The sequence below is a fragment of the Triturus cristatus genome, chromosome 4_2 (assembly GCF_964204655.1).
Source record: "Triturus cristatus chromosome 4_2, aTriCri1.1, whole genome shotgun sequence".
Classification (NCBI taxonomy): Eukaryota; Metazoa; Chordata; class Amphibia; order Caudata; family Salamandridae; genus Triturus; species Triturus cristatus.
The window spans coordinates 335,193,186-335,210,262 of NC_140586.1; the positions used below are offsets into that span (position 1 = coordinate 335,193,186).

General features: G+C 45.8%; 1 protein-coding gene across 1 annotated transcript in view; it reads left to right on the forward strand.

Moving 5' to 3' along the window:
• Window positions 1-17,077, forward strand: part of NCF2 (neutrophil cytosolic factor 2) — a 141,470-nt gene that overhangs the window by 24,304 nt on the left and 100,089 nt on the right. Inside the window, exon 3 of the mRNA XM_085601723.1 lies at window positions 1,038-1,146. Within this exon, the coding sequence (XP_085457849.1) occupies window positions 1,038-1,146 (109 nt within the window). The remainder of the gene's footprint in view (window positions 1-1,037; window positions 1,147-17,077) is intronic.

Consider the following 17,077-nt stretch of genomic DNA (forward strand, 5'->3'; position numbering starts at 1 on the left):
CAGCAAGGTAACCCATAGGGGCTCTAGCATTGGGGTGCGATCCTAATTGGTCACAGGAGAGTTCTTCAAAGGAGGTTGACCATCATAGTTTCCACCTCTTTCCCTTCTCTGAGCCCTTAGGAGTAAACAAAGGACTCGCGAGGGGCAAAAAGTGAGCATGACTTCACTTCCGCCACTGTGGATAGTTTGGGGAATAAGGGTCCATGCATGTGTGTAAATTTGACCAATAAAGCCACAATCCAAACGACACCTATGTTTTTCCTACAGGACTCTAACTGCCTATTTGGGCTATGCTGTACAGCTCAGTCCTTAATGAGCCGTGTTCCATTCGACCAGGTTAGTCATCAGACAGTATATTGCCCATGCTGCCGCCTGCACCTGCAGAATGATGAGGAGTCCACTTAGTAGTTCAACATATGATCAGTGGTTGATACCAGGCATCAGTTTGGTTTGCTGTCTCCGGCTTGTTCCTACTCATTGCTTAGTCCTTCTGGAGGTGTGACCCCAGAATTAAGCATAATTCTACAGATGAGTCTCTGCTTGTGATGTGCAAAGTGGTATCACTATCTTCACAGGATAAACCATTACAAATTGATCCTACCAGTTAGCATGGAAGTCGTAGGAAACTATAATCATTAAAGCCAATGGGAGCTTACTGGAGTCTTTGGGGAAAAACTAGGAGAGAAACATTCTGATAACTCTATACGTTCCATCACAAGACCCGAACACCAAAACAAGCAACGATTTTACTGGATCTGGATCTCTGGATCTCTGGATCTCTGGATCTCTCTCTCTTCCCTTCCAAGATTTACCAGACATTCACCTTTGGGTGAGGAGAGGTGAATTTAAATACATAAATAAAAAATGTGTTCATTTGATAATAAATGCGCTTGTTATGCTGAAAATGATCAATTATGTGGCAAATCCATCAAGTATGTCATCATTATGTGGATTATTCTGCATCCTCAGAAAATTAATGTGGCACTACTTAATTGTTACAGTATAAAGTATCTCTCCTCCCCTTTTTCTCTCTGCAGCTATGAGCAGGCCATGAAAGATTTCACAGAAGCATTCACGCAGCTGAGGGGAAATCTGCTCATTGACTACAAAATCCTGGGTTTGCCGTACAAGCTATATGGGTGTGAGGTAAAGAGCTTGTTCATGTATACATGCAGCCATTTACGCTACCTGGTGATTTCTCCAAATTAAAAAATAGAACTATTAGGAGCATTTTCTTCATGTTTCTCTGTGAAGAGATTAACAATAAGTCTTTTAGATTTTAGACATTTGAGAACTAGATTTAGAACTTTTGTTGTATTTTTCTTCCTTGTTACTCTCTAACATCTTTTATATTCAATATTTCAACATGAATTGGAAATGTCTTTGTTTCCCATCCACAAGTTCCCTAATTTGAAGTTTCTACTGTGGTAGTTTATGGTATTTCAGTAGCTCAACATATGTTTCACCATACCATTAGGCACCATTTACCAGTGTTCTACCTATTGCACCATATCAAATCCAAAAACCTAGGACCTATTGCAAGATGGCTTTTAACAGTGGGGAATAACATGTGGATGTTGGTGTTTTCTGCATCAAAATGCACACACCCCTATGTTTGCAGGGTCCTTTTCACTTGTTAAGCTTGCCAGATTGACCGACCAAAATGTACGGGAGAAAATTCCAGGCGCATGGATTACGTGTAATCATGATCAGTCGGCAACCTCTGCTTTGCACAGAGATCTCCAAATAATGAGTCACTTGTGTTTGGGGCCGATTGGAGTTGTTCCTACTTTCGTCAGAACCATTCTTTGCCCTTTATCTCAATCTGTGATATCTTGACAAATACAGCAATAAACATCCCTATGGTAGCCAGATCAGTGCAGTGGTAGCCATTCTGTGATAACCGAATAAGTGCATGGACACCTCTGTGCAGTGATGGATATCTTTGATAGCATCATCCATGCACTGATAGATATCTCATGGTAGCCTGATCATTGCAGTCATGAACATCCATGCGCTGTAATCGATGGCTTTATGAAAGCATGATCAATGCAGTGATAAACATCTATGTCGTCTCTTGATCCACAGACACCCTCTGAATGCCTGGACAGTGCAACAACAGCTTCTCCGGAGAAAGCGCGATTAGTGCAGTAGTGACAGCCATCCCTGTGATTGCCTGACCAGTGAAGTGCTAGGCTCCTCTGTGAAAGGGTATCCAGAGACGTGTCATCCCAGAGAAAGCCTAATCAATGCAGTGACAGGCATCCATCTGATAGGTTGTGTGCAGTAATTAACTTATGCAGATAGTTGTGGCAAAGCAAATGTTTGCTTTTCTATAAGAACTCAATATTCATAGAGAGTGTCTTTTTGGTTTTAATCCCAGAAGACGCAGAGATAGGGCAGTGGTTTTTGCTGCCATGGAAGAGATCTGTCACATTGTAGATGAGGGTGACACAGAGGGAGTGGTCTCCTGGACCTCTTTGCTGTGGTTGACCATACCATAGTACCCAATTGTTTGAAGGAGGTAGGAATAGCATGCACCATCCTCTATTGTTTTCTCTCATTTTGTGAATGATTGGTGTTATCTGTTGAACTCGCTGATTTCATATGAGCTAATATGGAGTCTTCTTCAGGAGTTTCATGGGGTTCATTATTGTCCCCAATGCTTTCCAGACGGAATGCTTACCCTCCCTCCTACCTTATTCAATCTTTTGGTTGTGCTGCTATTTCATCTGCATGTGACACATGAGATTATTTACAAGAAAATGTCAGAGTGCAGTGTTACGCCAAATTTGGCAGCACCGCGCCCTGACATTTTCAAAACGCAGAGATGCGCCGTATTTATAGCACACCCCTGCGTTCCCCCTAGCCCTGGTGCTGAAAAAAGCTACTTAACGCCAGTGCAGGCACCCTTGCTCCATGTTGCAGGGGTGCCTGCGCTGCAATGGGAATTGTTTATGCGCAGAAGGGGACACCTTCCTGCACAAACAATCTTTAATGGCGATTTGCTCTTTCATTGTGTACTGCAAAATGCAGCACACATAGAAAGAGCAAAAAACGAGGAGAAAGTAATAATTTCTCCTCATATCGCCATCCTAGGACCAGGTTTTACCTAGCCTTAGTTTTTGGCACTGCCCCACCCTTTTAAATCTAGGGCAGTGTCAAAAAGCAATGGGTGTTGTGGTGGAACACCCACAGCAATACCCATTGCACGCCTCTTTGCTGCAGCAGACTGACAGTAAGAGGCATATTTCCAAGTTGGCATTAAGCCACGTTAAGTGGCTTAGCGCCACGTTGCTAATATGGGGAATGGCGCAACGCCACCAGAATGTAGAAAAATGTGCTGCTCCTGTGGTATTAGGGGCTTGTAAATATGCCCCATAGTTTATTATATGCCTAGATCATGAGACCCCCTCTATCCATGTCACATTTCTCAACTGCCTGGAAACAGTACAGCCAAAGGTGGCTTTTAATGTTAAGTACACCGTAAGGAGTAATAAAAAACGTTTATATCTCGTGATGGAACGTGCTGTGTGTGCTAATACTGTCCTCACTCACACAAATGTGTGACATGCTTCATCATACGGCTGCTTACAATACACCTCGGCGTAGCCACATACGGGGTGGAGCAATAGGGTGGGGAAAGACAATACAACACAGAGAGAGACGGTTTATATCACAGTGGCTGGGAACGGCGGTAGTGAAAGAGCAGTGTTGTCCTGCACGAAGGCGAGCAGCTTTGGAGGAGCACCACCCTTGGAGTAAGTGTGACTAGAGGGGGTCTCTTCTTGCCCGCCGCCAGTTCAAACTCGAAATAGGGTGAAACTTGTAATTCCACTACTATCGTAGAGGAAATTCCTCGATACAGAACAACAGGTTTCTAGACATCCTCCTATCTCAACTGGAGGTGAGAGTATCAAAACACTGGGACAGGTAGAGTCCTGAGGAAGGCCGGCTTGACCCTACACGTGGGGTGCACACACACAGCCGAAACATGTCGACCACCTGGCAGTAAAGGAGGGGTGTTAGGAGCACATTGCATCTCCCAATAATCACCATCCTTCACGCTTTTAACCCTGGCCGGAGGGTCAAGGAATAAAGTCTTAAGCACAGCGACACTTCCGAGCTAGTTTTAACTTACACAACACTGCACTCTCACTAGCGCCTTTGATGAAGCATGTCACACATTTGTGTGAGTGAGGGCAGTATTAGCACACACAGCACGTGCCATCATGATAAACTTTTTTTTATTACTCTCTACTCCTTCTGGTGTACTAAGTAGTGACAGGGGGTTCGGGGTAGGTGAGTCCGTACCCTCACCCCTTCATTTGTGTGGACTGGCTTTTAATGTTACTCAAATTGAACACTAATAAAAACAAAATATTTATGAGCATTTTTAAGTTACGATCTGCATTATCCGGCCAATCTACAAAGAGTTTAAGAACCAAGTTCACATCCCATAATCTTGAGTATTTTGGTAAAGGAGGCGACAAATAAGGGGGTGCTCGCCAACTGGTTTACCATCAATAGGAGAATGATTGAGAGAAATAGCAGACCTGTACAGGTTCACCGTTCTATAAGCCTTACCTGAGCTGGCCCCAGAAGCCCAAAAATTGACAATTTAAGTTAAATGGGCTGAAAAGGATCAACACTTTTTCCCCAGACACCAGCTTGCCCATAAAGACCACGCTGATTTGTAAGCCTTAGTAGTTCCTGGGGCCCAAGTCCTGCTGATGAAGATAGAAGCCTCTTGCGAAATGACATTGTCAGATTGGATTGACCCGATATCTTCCATGCGGACAGGGTCAGAGAATTGTCTAGAACCAGAGGGTGAGGATGACCCAAAGGGTTCAAGAGAAGGTTGTTGAAGGAGGGAAGAAGGGCCGGGAAATCCATCGCCATCTCCAGAAGAGATGGGAACCAGACCTAGGATTGTCAGAAGGGAACTACCAGAACCAGAGAGGCTTGTTGCCGAGAAGTTTGAGCTAACACCCTCCTGATCATGAGAAAAGGAGGAAAAGCATAATGGAGATGAGTAAACCAATCCTGGAGAAAGGCGTCCGTCGCAAGGGCGGAAGGATCCGGACGCCAACTGAAGAACCGTGGAAGTTGTGAATTGAGACGAGAGGCCAATATGCAAAGGGCTCCACTTTTGAAAGAGAGAGAAAGACAGATGGAAGAAGCCTCCAGTCGCTGGAATCTCGTAGGAAGCGAGAGTGCCAATCAGCTATGGAGTTGAGATTGCCTGGAAGGTATTCTGCTTTGACAGAGATCTTGTTGAGGAAGCAAAACTCCCACAGGCACTTTGCTAACTCCGCCAGGGGTCTGGACTTGGAGCCACCTAGATGGTTGATGTAGCGAACCGCAGAAACATTGTCCATGCCAAGGAGAATAGAAAAACACTCTGTTTTTGGCGAGGCTTCTGATCGCAAAGGAGCCTGCAAGCATCTCTAAACATTTTATGTGCAATCTCGACTCCTCTAGAGACCAAGTACCTCAAGTCTATATCGTGCCACACCGGGTGTCCCAACCTGTCAAGCTTGCATCGGATTCTAACACAAGATCTGGGACCGGGGCGAAAATGGTTCTGTCATTCCAGGCATCCAGATGGTCTATCCACCACTGAAGTTCCAAACGGTACTCTTGATCTAGAGAAATGAGATCGGAATACGCCAGACCTCTACATAGATGTTGGATTTTTAAACGCTGAAGAGCCCGATAGTGGAGCGGACCAGGGAAGATAGCTTGGATGGAAGCAGACAGCAGGCCCACGACCCTTGCAAGAGATCTGAGAGAAATAAAGTTGCTTCGAAGCACTTGGGAAAACTGACTTTATAGTGGAAACCTTTGATTGAGGGAGATGAAGGGAAGTGGTGGATGAGTCCACCAGAAAACCTAGAAAGTCAATTTGTTGGGAAGGAACGAGCATAGACTTTACGGGGTTTAGGAGGAAACCCAAATCGGAAAGAAGAGACTGAGTAATGTGTAAGTGCGATAACAGAGTTGTTCTGTCCAGATTCATCAACAGGATGTTGTCGAGATGAATAATCAATCGTATCCCGAGGGACCTCAGGTAAGTCACTACAGGTTTCCTGATCTTGGTGAAATACCATGGGGCTGAAGACAGCCCGAAGGGGAAAGAACAAAAATGGTAAGACACTCCCAACCATTGAAATTGAAGGAATTTCCTGTGGGAATGGTGAATTGGAACCATGAGGTAGGCGTCCTGGAGATCTATTCTGACCATCCACTCGTTTAAGCGAAGAGAATCTCTGAAATGAATGACGGTCTCCATTTTGAAGTGGCGATAGACCACAAACTGGTTGAACCATTTGAGGTTTATAACCGGACGCATCTTTTTGTTTTTCTTTTGAACTAGAACTATAGAACTTAGGAAACCTGAAGGGTCCAGAGGAGCCACCGGGATGGCGCATTTTTGAAGAAGAGATTGAACCTCTAAAGAGATGAGACTTGCCATTTCGTTTGAGAAAACGAGAGGAGGAGGGAAAGCTGTCTGGAAAGGAGAAGCGTAGCACTCTATAAGATAGCCATGTATGGAATTGAGGACCCAAGGGTCTGCAGTCAGAGACCACCACTTTGGTAGGAAAAACTTTAGACGACCCCCTGCCGGGGGAGGAACGGGACAAATTACCTTGTTAGAAATTGTTTCTGAAGTTTTTCTGGCCACGGAAACCTCAGCCCCTTTGGGGATAGAACTGGGGTTTGAATTCCTGGTAATTGTTGCCGGAATTGAAGGACCCTCTGGAGCCTTGATTGTGGGAGGAACGGCTGGCAAAGCGACCTCTGCCTCTGTGGCCCCTCCAAAAACACGTGGGGAAAACACCTTCTTGATAGACTGCTGGGCCTTGTCAATGGACGCAAAAGTTGAAACAAATTTACTAAGATCCATGACAAGAGAATCTCCGAACAGGAGACCATCGGCTTTGATATCAGGATCCAAGGAGGCCAAATTGGCTAATTTGGGGTCCAGTTTCATCAGGAGGCCCTTGCGTCGCTCATGCGTAATGGCAGCGTTGGCATTGTCCAGAAGTCAAAAGGCCCGTTGCACCCATAAAGAAACGTCCTGAGAATCCAGGTCTGTACCGTCCAAAGGGGCGGATTCAGCCAGGTCAAAAATACGGGTTAGATGACCAACCACATCCACAATTTGTCCTGGCAGGTGGACCAAGCTTTATCCACACCCTAGCGTGCATCTTTACCAAACTTGGAAAAGAAGGTCAGTAGAGGCTGGTCAATGGTGGGAGTACTAGAGACGTTAGAAGGAAGAGAAGGTTTGGGACATTCAGATTTTAGCTTGGACCTAACAGCCTTATCCAAAGGCAAACGCAGCCTGACGTAAATATACTCGCCAACATGGTGGAATTAGGATGGTGGATAGTGGATGGATCAAACATTGGAGTACCTTCTGCATCCAGGATAGGTTCAAAGGAAAAAGGGTCAGTTTTTGCTTTCTTAGGCAGAGGACTAGGATCATTGGCATCAAGATCGTCAAAAATATCATCAGCGTCACATAAATCGTCGTCAGTGTCCAAAATATGAGAAATTACTAATTTCTCAGGTACCTCAGCTTGTTTTGATTTAGCTTTACGATTGGTAAAAGACACAGATAACCCCTCCATGACAGGAGGCCTGGGAGGCACCAAGTCCTCAACCTTGTGAGAGGCAACCTCATCCAATCCAAGTGACACATTAACAGAAACACTTTTATTGCTGGAAGGTACCAATTTTCTTTTTCTGCTATCCTCCGCAGACAGGGCCAAAGGCTTGGACATTCATGACAACAAGGAATGTTCCATATCCTTAGAAAAACGCTTCACAGAAGCCTCAACCGCATGTTCTACAGAATTATTAATGAATGCATTCAAATCGGTCTTAAATGCCTCCCCTTCCTCATTATTAAATTTGGAACTCAGAGCTTTCCAGCTCCATGTCAAGCAATTGGAAAAACCAGACACCAAGGAGTTAATTCTTTGCAGAAATAAGCCCTTGCCTGTGGGCGTGGAGATACAAAAAAGAAAAACCTGACCGGCAGTAGACAACCCCTCCCAGAGGCGGGAACTAAATGAAGACGCTGAGAGCTGTGACAGGAGTGTGGGCGAAGCAGCAAGCAGGAACAGCGCACTGAAATGAAAGCGCTGGAAATGGCTGCCGCGCGTCGCGAGGAACTGGCGACGTGCGAGGAAACCGGGAGCGGTAAGAGCGTGAGGAGGGAGATGCTCGAAAATGAAATAGCGGGGAAGTAAATAGGCAGCACACTCACAAATCCAGCAATAAAACCACTTTTAAGTAAAATAAAGAAACGTCATGAATATTACACAGGAGATAATGAAAGGGTACTTATCTTGACTGCGAGCAGCAAGAAAAGAGGGCTGTTCGCAGTCTGACCCTCCGTTATATCCAAGGCTGCCTGTTCATTGGTTGATACTGTTGATAGTTTTGTCTCCCATTGGCCAATATTTCGCTTGGCCTGTTGGGAACTGTAGTTTTGTGTTTATCTTGGCTGCTATTCATATAAAGCAAGATAAGAAAGCATATTATGAGCCTCCGGTCTTGCCATAAAATTTAACTGCCTTTCTTTAATCCTTAAAGGCCCTCTGAGCTCCAACTAGGGCGAAGCATGTAGGGAAGCGACATACATTGCGCTATGTGTAAACTATCTAACCGCAATAATGATTACGGATTTGTTTCAATGCAGTATTAACTATCTCTGTGTTATCATGACTAAATTATGTTTCAGGTAGTAATTCAGATTCTGTTGAGGTGACAGCACCCTTTATTGGATCAACACAGAGTATTGGACGTTATTATAAATTTGCACATGAGCTTTCAGGAGTAGAGATAGCTGTACTCTAGATCAGAATGAAATGGGAGTGCATGCATCCTTGATCAAAGGTCGGTTTGAGGGAATAATTTGCAAGGAGGAAGTATGTTGCAGTGAAGGACATTAAATAATTAAAGATATAGGTGGTATATATCACAATGATTCACTTTGTTCTGAGTGGATCAGAAATCACCTTTCTGCTCATTGCAAGGCTTCAAAAGGATCTTACATTCCTGGAGTTAGGACTGAAGATACCAGGTCAAGGGTGTTTGGGTCTCAGTAAAAAGAACGGGCTGTGGAATCACAGCTAGTATTTTGTGAAACGTTTTGTAGGAACTGTTTTCTCCATGTGGCTATTGAAGATATGTGGCAGTACTCTTTGAAACAGTTGAAACAGTGGATATCAATAGGGCCTAGCCACGATGGCAGTTTTCTACCGCTGACCTCCATTTGGCAAACTGGGCACCACCCTTGCTACAACTGGTCTTCGGGTCATTAACAGAGGAACAGAAAGTAAGCAAGCTGCGGGCTCCGTTTACTTTCAGTCTTTTCACCTTCCTAACTTTTTTAATAGCTCCTCACCAGGAAAGCTGCTGAGAGGCTTATGGCGTGACAGGGGTCAAGGCTGTGTGGAACTTTGCCGATTCAAAATCAATTTTATGAGATGTGATCAAGGAGTAAATTAATACATTGTTTGAAAGTTAGACTGCTTCTGATCGACTAACTGAAAAACCTCTTTAAAAAGTAAATAACAAAAACAAAAAAAACCTGCATGCAAATGCAGAGGAACAAGTGTTACTATATTAGGTCATTACCCAGTGCTTAACTCGGGCCAGTGTTTGCAGATGGTGGAATAAATCACACATTTTTGAGGACTGCGTTCTATTGTGCATTGTCAGACTTTGTCCAAGAGCAAGAAAGAAAAAGGCAAAAAAGAAAGAAAGAGGATGAGAAAATAGGAAACTATCACAACGTGTGAAAGGAGAGGTTAAAAAGACTTAGCAAGGGAGGCGTGGCTTGGATGGCCAACATGGCGGATGCAGCCTAGCGAGGCTCCGGCCTCCCAAACCTATAACCCACTGGAATCCTTTCAAAATCCTGTCTCCATTGGTCACTACCAGCAGCGCTGGTCACAGGGGTCGGGCGGAGTTCCAGTTTGTGAAGCAGCGGCAGTCCAAAGACCGGATCAGACCACGGGAGACGGACCTGTGGTTGTGGCCTAGGCCCGCGCTGCCCCCAGACGTTTCACCGCGGGGCCGACGTCCAGCGAAGGACGCAGCTTCAGAAAGGGATCGTGAGCCGACCCACGGACCATGGCCGGAGGTGAGGAGATGCCATTTTGGGCCATTGCTGAGGTGGTCGCGGTGCAGGCCGTGCTGCGGCAGTCTGCAGACCGGCAGGGGTCGCGTTACCTGCAGGATGCATTGGGCAGCGGCACCCGAGGCCGCACTGCAGTGTTCGGCGGGGCTCTCCACCCGCCTCAGTGGACCTGGGTGGTAGAGCGGTGGGCGATGCCAGAGAAAAGGTCCCGCAGCGGGGTGGGGAGGGCCTGGCCGCGGCCTATTATCGAGGGCGGACTGGGCCTTGCCGGGCCACACCATCATGTTGTAGGTGAGGTCCAGGGACCAAATAGAGCCTGCCCGGAGCTGCGGACGCGGCGCCCGAAGACAAAGGGCCCCAGCCGACTTACGTCCCGATAATAAGAGCAACTGGGGCGGCGAAGGGGACCACAGAGAACATCAGGCCCCCTCGCCTAGCGCCTGGCATATTGAGATCCCACCGTTGCACGAGGGCTACTTTGGCTTGGGAGTACCACTGAAGACTGCCGATTGGGTGACTGGGGCGCCCAATGCTTACCTGGAGTGAGCAGCTGCACCCCTATCACACGGCTACATCCTGGAAGAGCGGAGGCCTCCAGGCCGGGAGGAAAAGGCTGAACTGGGGCGGCTTGCTGTCTGGGGGTCCTGTGAGAAACTGATTCCATTAAGGGGTCTACTTGGACGGCCGCCTAGGGCTGCAGAAGCAGCCAAGCTAGGCTTGGTGCAGCTTGTGGCCAGAGGAGGTCGGATTCCGTGATGCCCAGCCTGCGGCACTGTCCCCGGGGCTGCCCGGTGGAGCGTCCCGGAGGAGATCCCCGACTGGCGCCACTGGATTTACCAACCAAACATAGAAACCCACGTAGGCATGAGGACACCGCTGCCTGGGAGGGGAGGCTTCCCATGGTGTTTTCCCCCTCCCCCTCCCCCTCCGTTTCCTTCCATTCAGTATGGGCAAAGATAAACCGGCAGGCCCCGGACTCAAGCAAAGTAATCTGGACCAGTTTGCTACCGCCCCGGGTGGCTCGGGGAGGCGATGCTGGCGGTCTGGTCACCAACAAAGTAGCATTGCTGGTTGCAATCTCCAAGGCACGAAATGCCCTTGATGCGAAGATCAGAGCCGCGCTGTCCGAGGTTTTGTTTCTACTTCAAGACCTCCTAAGGCTGTGGACCGTATCACGGAGGCAGAGACTCATGTCTCCATTGTGGAAGATACTGTGGCCTCCCTGCAAAAAAAGGTGAATAAGCTCACGGTTGTCGCACAGGAGCTGGCATCCCATGTCAAAGATGCCAAGGGCCGATCTCGGTGCAACAATCTTAGCTTCATTGGCTTCCCGGAGGGGTGCGAGGGCCCCTTCGTGGACTGTTTCCTTACAAAATGGCTGGGGGCCCTTCTGCCAAAAGACTCCTTGTCCTCCTGTTTCGTAATTGAGAGAGCCCGCAGGGCGCTGACTAGGAAGCCACCTCCTGGGGAGCGCCTGAGACCGGTGATTTCCAAACTGGTAAACTACGCAGACCAGGATACCATCCTACAATTTGCAAGAACTCACAGGGACCAGCTACTTTTTGAATCACAGCCCATAATGATATTCCCGGACTACACTAGACTGGGGCAGCAACAGCACCAGTCATTTACAGCTTTAGAACGCAGGTTCCGGGAACACAACATACAATATATTCTGCTATATCCTGCCCGAATGAGGGTCACATACAACTCAAAATCACATTTTTTTGACACTCCAGAAGCGATCTTTGCCTGGGCAGATGAGACAATGCATCTAAAATCACACACCCCGCCACCGCTGGAATCCGACTCCTCACAAAGATCGCAGATAAATAGGCATAAGAGGGGTAACTCCAAGAGGAGGCAAAGGTCCAGATCCAACTAGCGCTCCCAGACCCAAGACGAGGCATCAATGTATACAGACCGCCTTTACCTCTCTTGCCTGTGGCCTTGACCAGCGTCGGCACTCTCCTCATGTATGTGGAACCGCTAGGAGAACCAATATGGCTTAGGGGCCATTCAAAGAACTGCTACGCCCCTGAACTTTTATGTTGAACCTTTTTGGTAAGTTTGGGTATGCTTGGTGGAGGTTCCCTGGGACCCCCTGTTGGGGCCCCAGGCTTCCCTCCACGTGACAGATACTCCTTGTTGGTGGAAGTATTGGAGGGGGCTTTGGGGGAGGGGAAGTTCAGTCCTACCAAGTTAGTATTGTTGTAGTACACACACACACACACACACACACTTACACCTTCGCAAAGGAAATTGAGATAGCAATCCCCATAGATAGATGACTTCACACGTACATATTCCCCAGCTTGGGGAATTGACCATAGTATCATGGAATGTTAGAGGGTCGCTAAACAAAATTAAATGGGGTGCCGTTTGCTGGCTGGCCAAACGTAGCAAGACAGACATTCTTCTCATACAGGAGACTCATCTCCTGGGCAATAAAACCCCGTGCCTCACCAGATTCGGGTACACCACAGTAAATCATTCTGGGTTCACACAGGGCTTCCGGGGCATGGCTACTCTGGTGAACCACCGGTTCCCGTTTTTTCTTATCCAAACAGTGGCTAGATCCCAGGGGTTGATACACCATTATATCAGGTACATTGCATGGCGAATGCATAACCATAGGCAGTGTTTACGCTCTTCCCCCTCTGGGGCATACCTTCACTGATAGAATCTCCCAAATTGTGGGGAGCTAACGGGGGGCCTGACTCTGCTTGGTGGGGATTGGAATGACGTTATGTCACCCTAGATCATCGGCACGAGCCCCAGACAGGTAGATCCAAACTATCTCCTGGCTACTACACCGGGGTGGTCGGATGCGTGGCGAACCTATCACCCCTCTGAGAGGGGTTTTACATCCCTATCTGCCATGCATGGCACCCTATCGCAGCTAGATTATGTCCTCCTACCTTACAGTTACATACATAGGGTGTCCAACGTCTCTATTGTGCCATGGGGATTATCAGACCATTCTCTTACTCAAGCTGCTTTTAGGATCTCAGAAACCTCACTTTCTGTAGCATATGTCGCCCTGGTACCTCCAAGACCCCAAATACAAGGATGTTCTTCATCAGGCCATTTCCGACTATCTCTCAGCCAACGCCGCCTCGGCCCCGTCCAGTGTTATTCTGTGGTAGGTTCCTAAACCCACAATTGGTGGTGTCGATATTAGCTTCCATGCAAGCAAAAAACATAAATGTCTTGCCCAAATTGTGGAATTAGAAGGCCGCCAGAGGTCCCTCGAAGCACAATTTCTTACGGTTGCCAGTCCAACATTGCAGCGCAATCTCCTCCAAATACAGCAACAAATACATTAACATCTCATCAATAAGGCACACGAGATTTGGCTAGCGCCACAGCACTGGATTTATCAATGGGGCGACAAATCTAGTAAAATACTTCACTGGTTGTGCCAGGCCGCGATATCCCCTACTCCTGTTCCAGCGCTTCAGGACTCAGAAGGAGTTTTGTGCACCTCTCCAGAAGCGGTGGTCCAAGTGTTCGTAGCCTATTCTGCTTCCCTATATAAACAGAAAGAACTCATATCGAGCGCTCTTATAGGGGAGTTTCTAACAGATATACTCCACCAAAAGCTCCCAGACCATGTACGAGATCAACTAGACGCCCCAATAACTGTAGACGAACTCAGTCCTGCACTGGTTAGTATTCATCCTGGCCGGCCCTAATGGTTTCCCCAGTGATTTCCTACAGCCACATATGACAGCTCTGGGTCCATTTCTGCTGGAGACACTTCATGGGGATCTCGAACAGCACATCTAACCCCCTGCCTGATTGGCGCCATGCTGAAATCGTAGTATTTCTCAAACCCGGCCGTCCCCCGGAAGATTCCTCTTTGTATCACCCCATCTCTCTCCTTAATTTCAAACCCAAACTCATGGGAAGGGTTCTTGCAAACCGCCTCCGCTCGTGCATCCAAGACCTTATTCACCCCGACCAGTCCGGCTTTATGCCACAAATGTCCACTAGGCACAACATCCGGTGGGTCCACAATGCCCTCACGAAGGCCCCAGAGCTAGGCCGTCCTGGGGCCACTCTTCTGGCCGACATAGATAAGGCGTTTGACTCCTTAAGCTGGACCTATCTATTCAACTCCTCCGATCCATAACCTTAGGCCCGCGTTTTCTGGTATATGTCCAGTTACTATATACAGATCTTTCGGCCTTCGTGCGGGTGACTGGGCACAGGTCAGCATCCTTTCCTATATGCCGCGACACAAGGCAGGGTTGTCCCCTGTCCCCGTTATTTGCCTTGGCCATAGAGCCCATGGCCGCCTGGGTGCGGCAAGACCCATTGATCCAGGGGCTTGAGTGGTTGTGGGAACGATCTGAAAGAATCGTGCTATATGCAGACGATGTTCTGTTTTTTCTGACTGATCCTTGGTACTCTGGGCCTCGAATTCTTCCGAATCTCTGGGTGTTCGGGGAGACCTCCGGCGGGGGTGCTAATCCTTCGAAATCGGTGCTCTTTCCTGTATGTGGTGACCAGGGACACGGAACCTGGGCTACGCAGTTGTCCCAATGCAGTGGAAGGATTCAAATATCTAGGAGTTTTTATTTCACGGTGCCTCACGAGATCGTGGACACATAATATTACTCCACTACTCTCAATCGCATGTGAAGAGACCACTATTTGGTCCCATCTTCCACTGTCCCTGTATGGGCGATCAGCAATTTTTAAGATAGTCTCCCTGCCTCGGATAGTAGTGCTACGTACCTGCACACAGTCAACATACTGCGGGGGCACTGCAGTGGCTAATGTATATGCTTATTATGAAGCCTCCCATCTTTTAGTCATTAATGAGTGGTGGTATAGTTCGCATACTGGCCCGGCCTATGCGATAGAATGCCTGGTGATGGAGGGCATTCCCCTCCAGAGACTCTTCTACAGCCAAATGAACCTAGACTTTCTTTCCCCCTTCGGCAAAATGGTAGTTCACCTCTGGCGATACACTGTTAAAAACATGGGCTGACACAGACGACCCGCTGTGGCAGGGCATGTATTTGCGCCTCGTTACTGAACTCTCTGGCTTTCATAAATGGGGCCTTCTTGGCATTTCTACCCTAGGGCATATTATGCAGGGTGTCACCCTCAATTAATTACAGCAACTGCAAAAAGAATTTCAGCTGCATAAGTCGCAGTTCTATAAGTACCTGCAGCTGAGACACGTCCTGACCCCCCTGGTCAGTCCGTTGGACGACCTACCAGAATTTCATTCATTGGAGGGCTGCCTATTGATGGGTGAACTGGGGGCGCACAAAAACTACAAATTTACCAGCCTTTGACCACCCACACTTGAACCACACTATACAAAACCAGGGGGGCATGGGAGCCGGACCTGCCAGACATGACGGACAATGACCGGACCGAGGCCCTTGCCAGTCCCTGTGGCGCTGCCGTCTCTACGCGATACCGCCTCATTCAATTTAAAGATCTCCACCGAGCATACTTCACTCGTTCCGGTCTTTGGAGGATGGGTGTCATCCAGTCCCCTACATGTCTCAGGGTGTGCAGACAAAATATCGAGTTGGAAATGTCGAACGACAGAAATATCGAGTCTTAAATATCGTGAGTCAGAAATATCGACAGCAAGAATATTGTGGTCAAGAAAATTGATTTTAAGGTAAAGAAATATCGTTTTTAAAAATTCAGAAGTCATTAATATTGTTTGCAAAAATATAGTTGTTTAAAATATCGATTTTTTAATTAGTTATGCATTTTTGTATATATTTTAAATGTATGTGATGTATTTTTTTTGTATAAGAATGGTTTGTTTTTAATATACGTGTTACATTTTATGTCGTTTTTTAGTTCCGTAGCGGGTTGTGGATTTATAGACGAATAGGGTGGGAAGTAATTTAATTATAATAAATTAATGATTATTTTTTATTTATTAATATTTATTTAATTGAGATTTTATTATGTGGATTGTGGGAAGTAATTTATTATTAATTAATTGGTTGTTAATATTAATGAATTGCTAATTAATTATGGTAATTGTGTAATTCTTTTAGGTGCAGATTGTGGGGTTTATAGGGGTAAAGGATGGGAAGTCATGTTTTTAAATTAATTAATAATACGTTAATTGCTAATTTATTGAAAATTAATTATGAAAATTGTGTAATTAATTTTAGGTGTGGGTTGTGGGGTTTATAGGGGTAAAGGGTGGGAAGTAATTTACGTTTAATGAATACTTAGTTAATAAATAATTAATTGTAAATTAATTATGGAAATTGTGTAATTAATTTTAGGTGAGGGTTGTGGGGTTTCTAGGGGTAAAGGGTGGTAAGTCATTTATGTTTAATTAATAATTAGTTGATCATTATTAATTGATATTCAATTAGGGTAATTGTTCATACTTTTTTGTGTGTGGGTTTTACTTTTATAGGGGAAAAGGGTGGGGAGTAAATTAATTTTACTTACTTTTTAATTAGTTCCTAAATACTGTTAGTTTTTTAATTGAAAATAAGTTTTAATTGTGTAAATATATGTATAAACTTTAATTTTAGTTGTGGTTTGTGAGGGTTAAAGGGGTAAAGTGTGGGAAGTTTAATAATTTTTATGAGTTTTAATTTGTTTTTTAATTAATATTTATTTAAATGGTAATTAATGTTAATTATGAAAGTACTTTTTTATTTAGAAGTGAGTTGTGAATTGTGTGGTGTTATAGGATAGGAAATAAAAAAGTAAATTTATGTAATAATTCATGATTTGGTTTCTAAATAATTACTAATTAAAAATATTTATTTGAAAATACATTTTTATTTTTATTTAATATAATATTTGTAGGTATGTGTCATATGCATTTAACATATGTTTTTTAAAATTTGTGTTATTAAATATAGTTCTATTTTAATTTTTAACATTTATATACATTTTTATTTA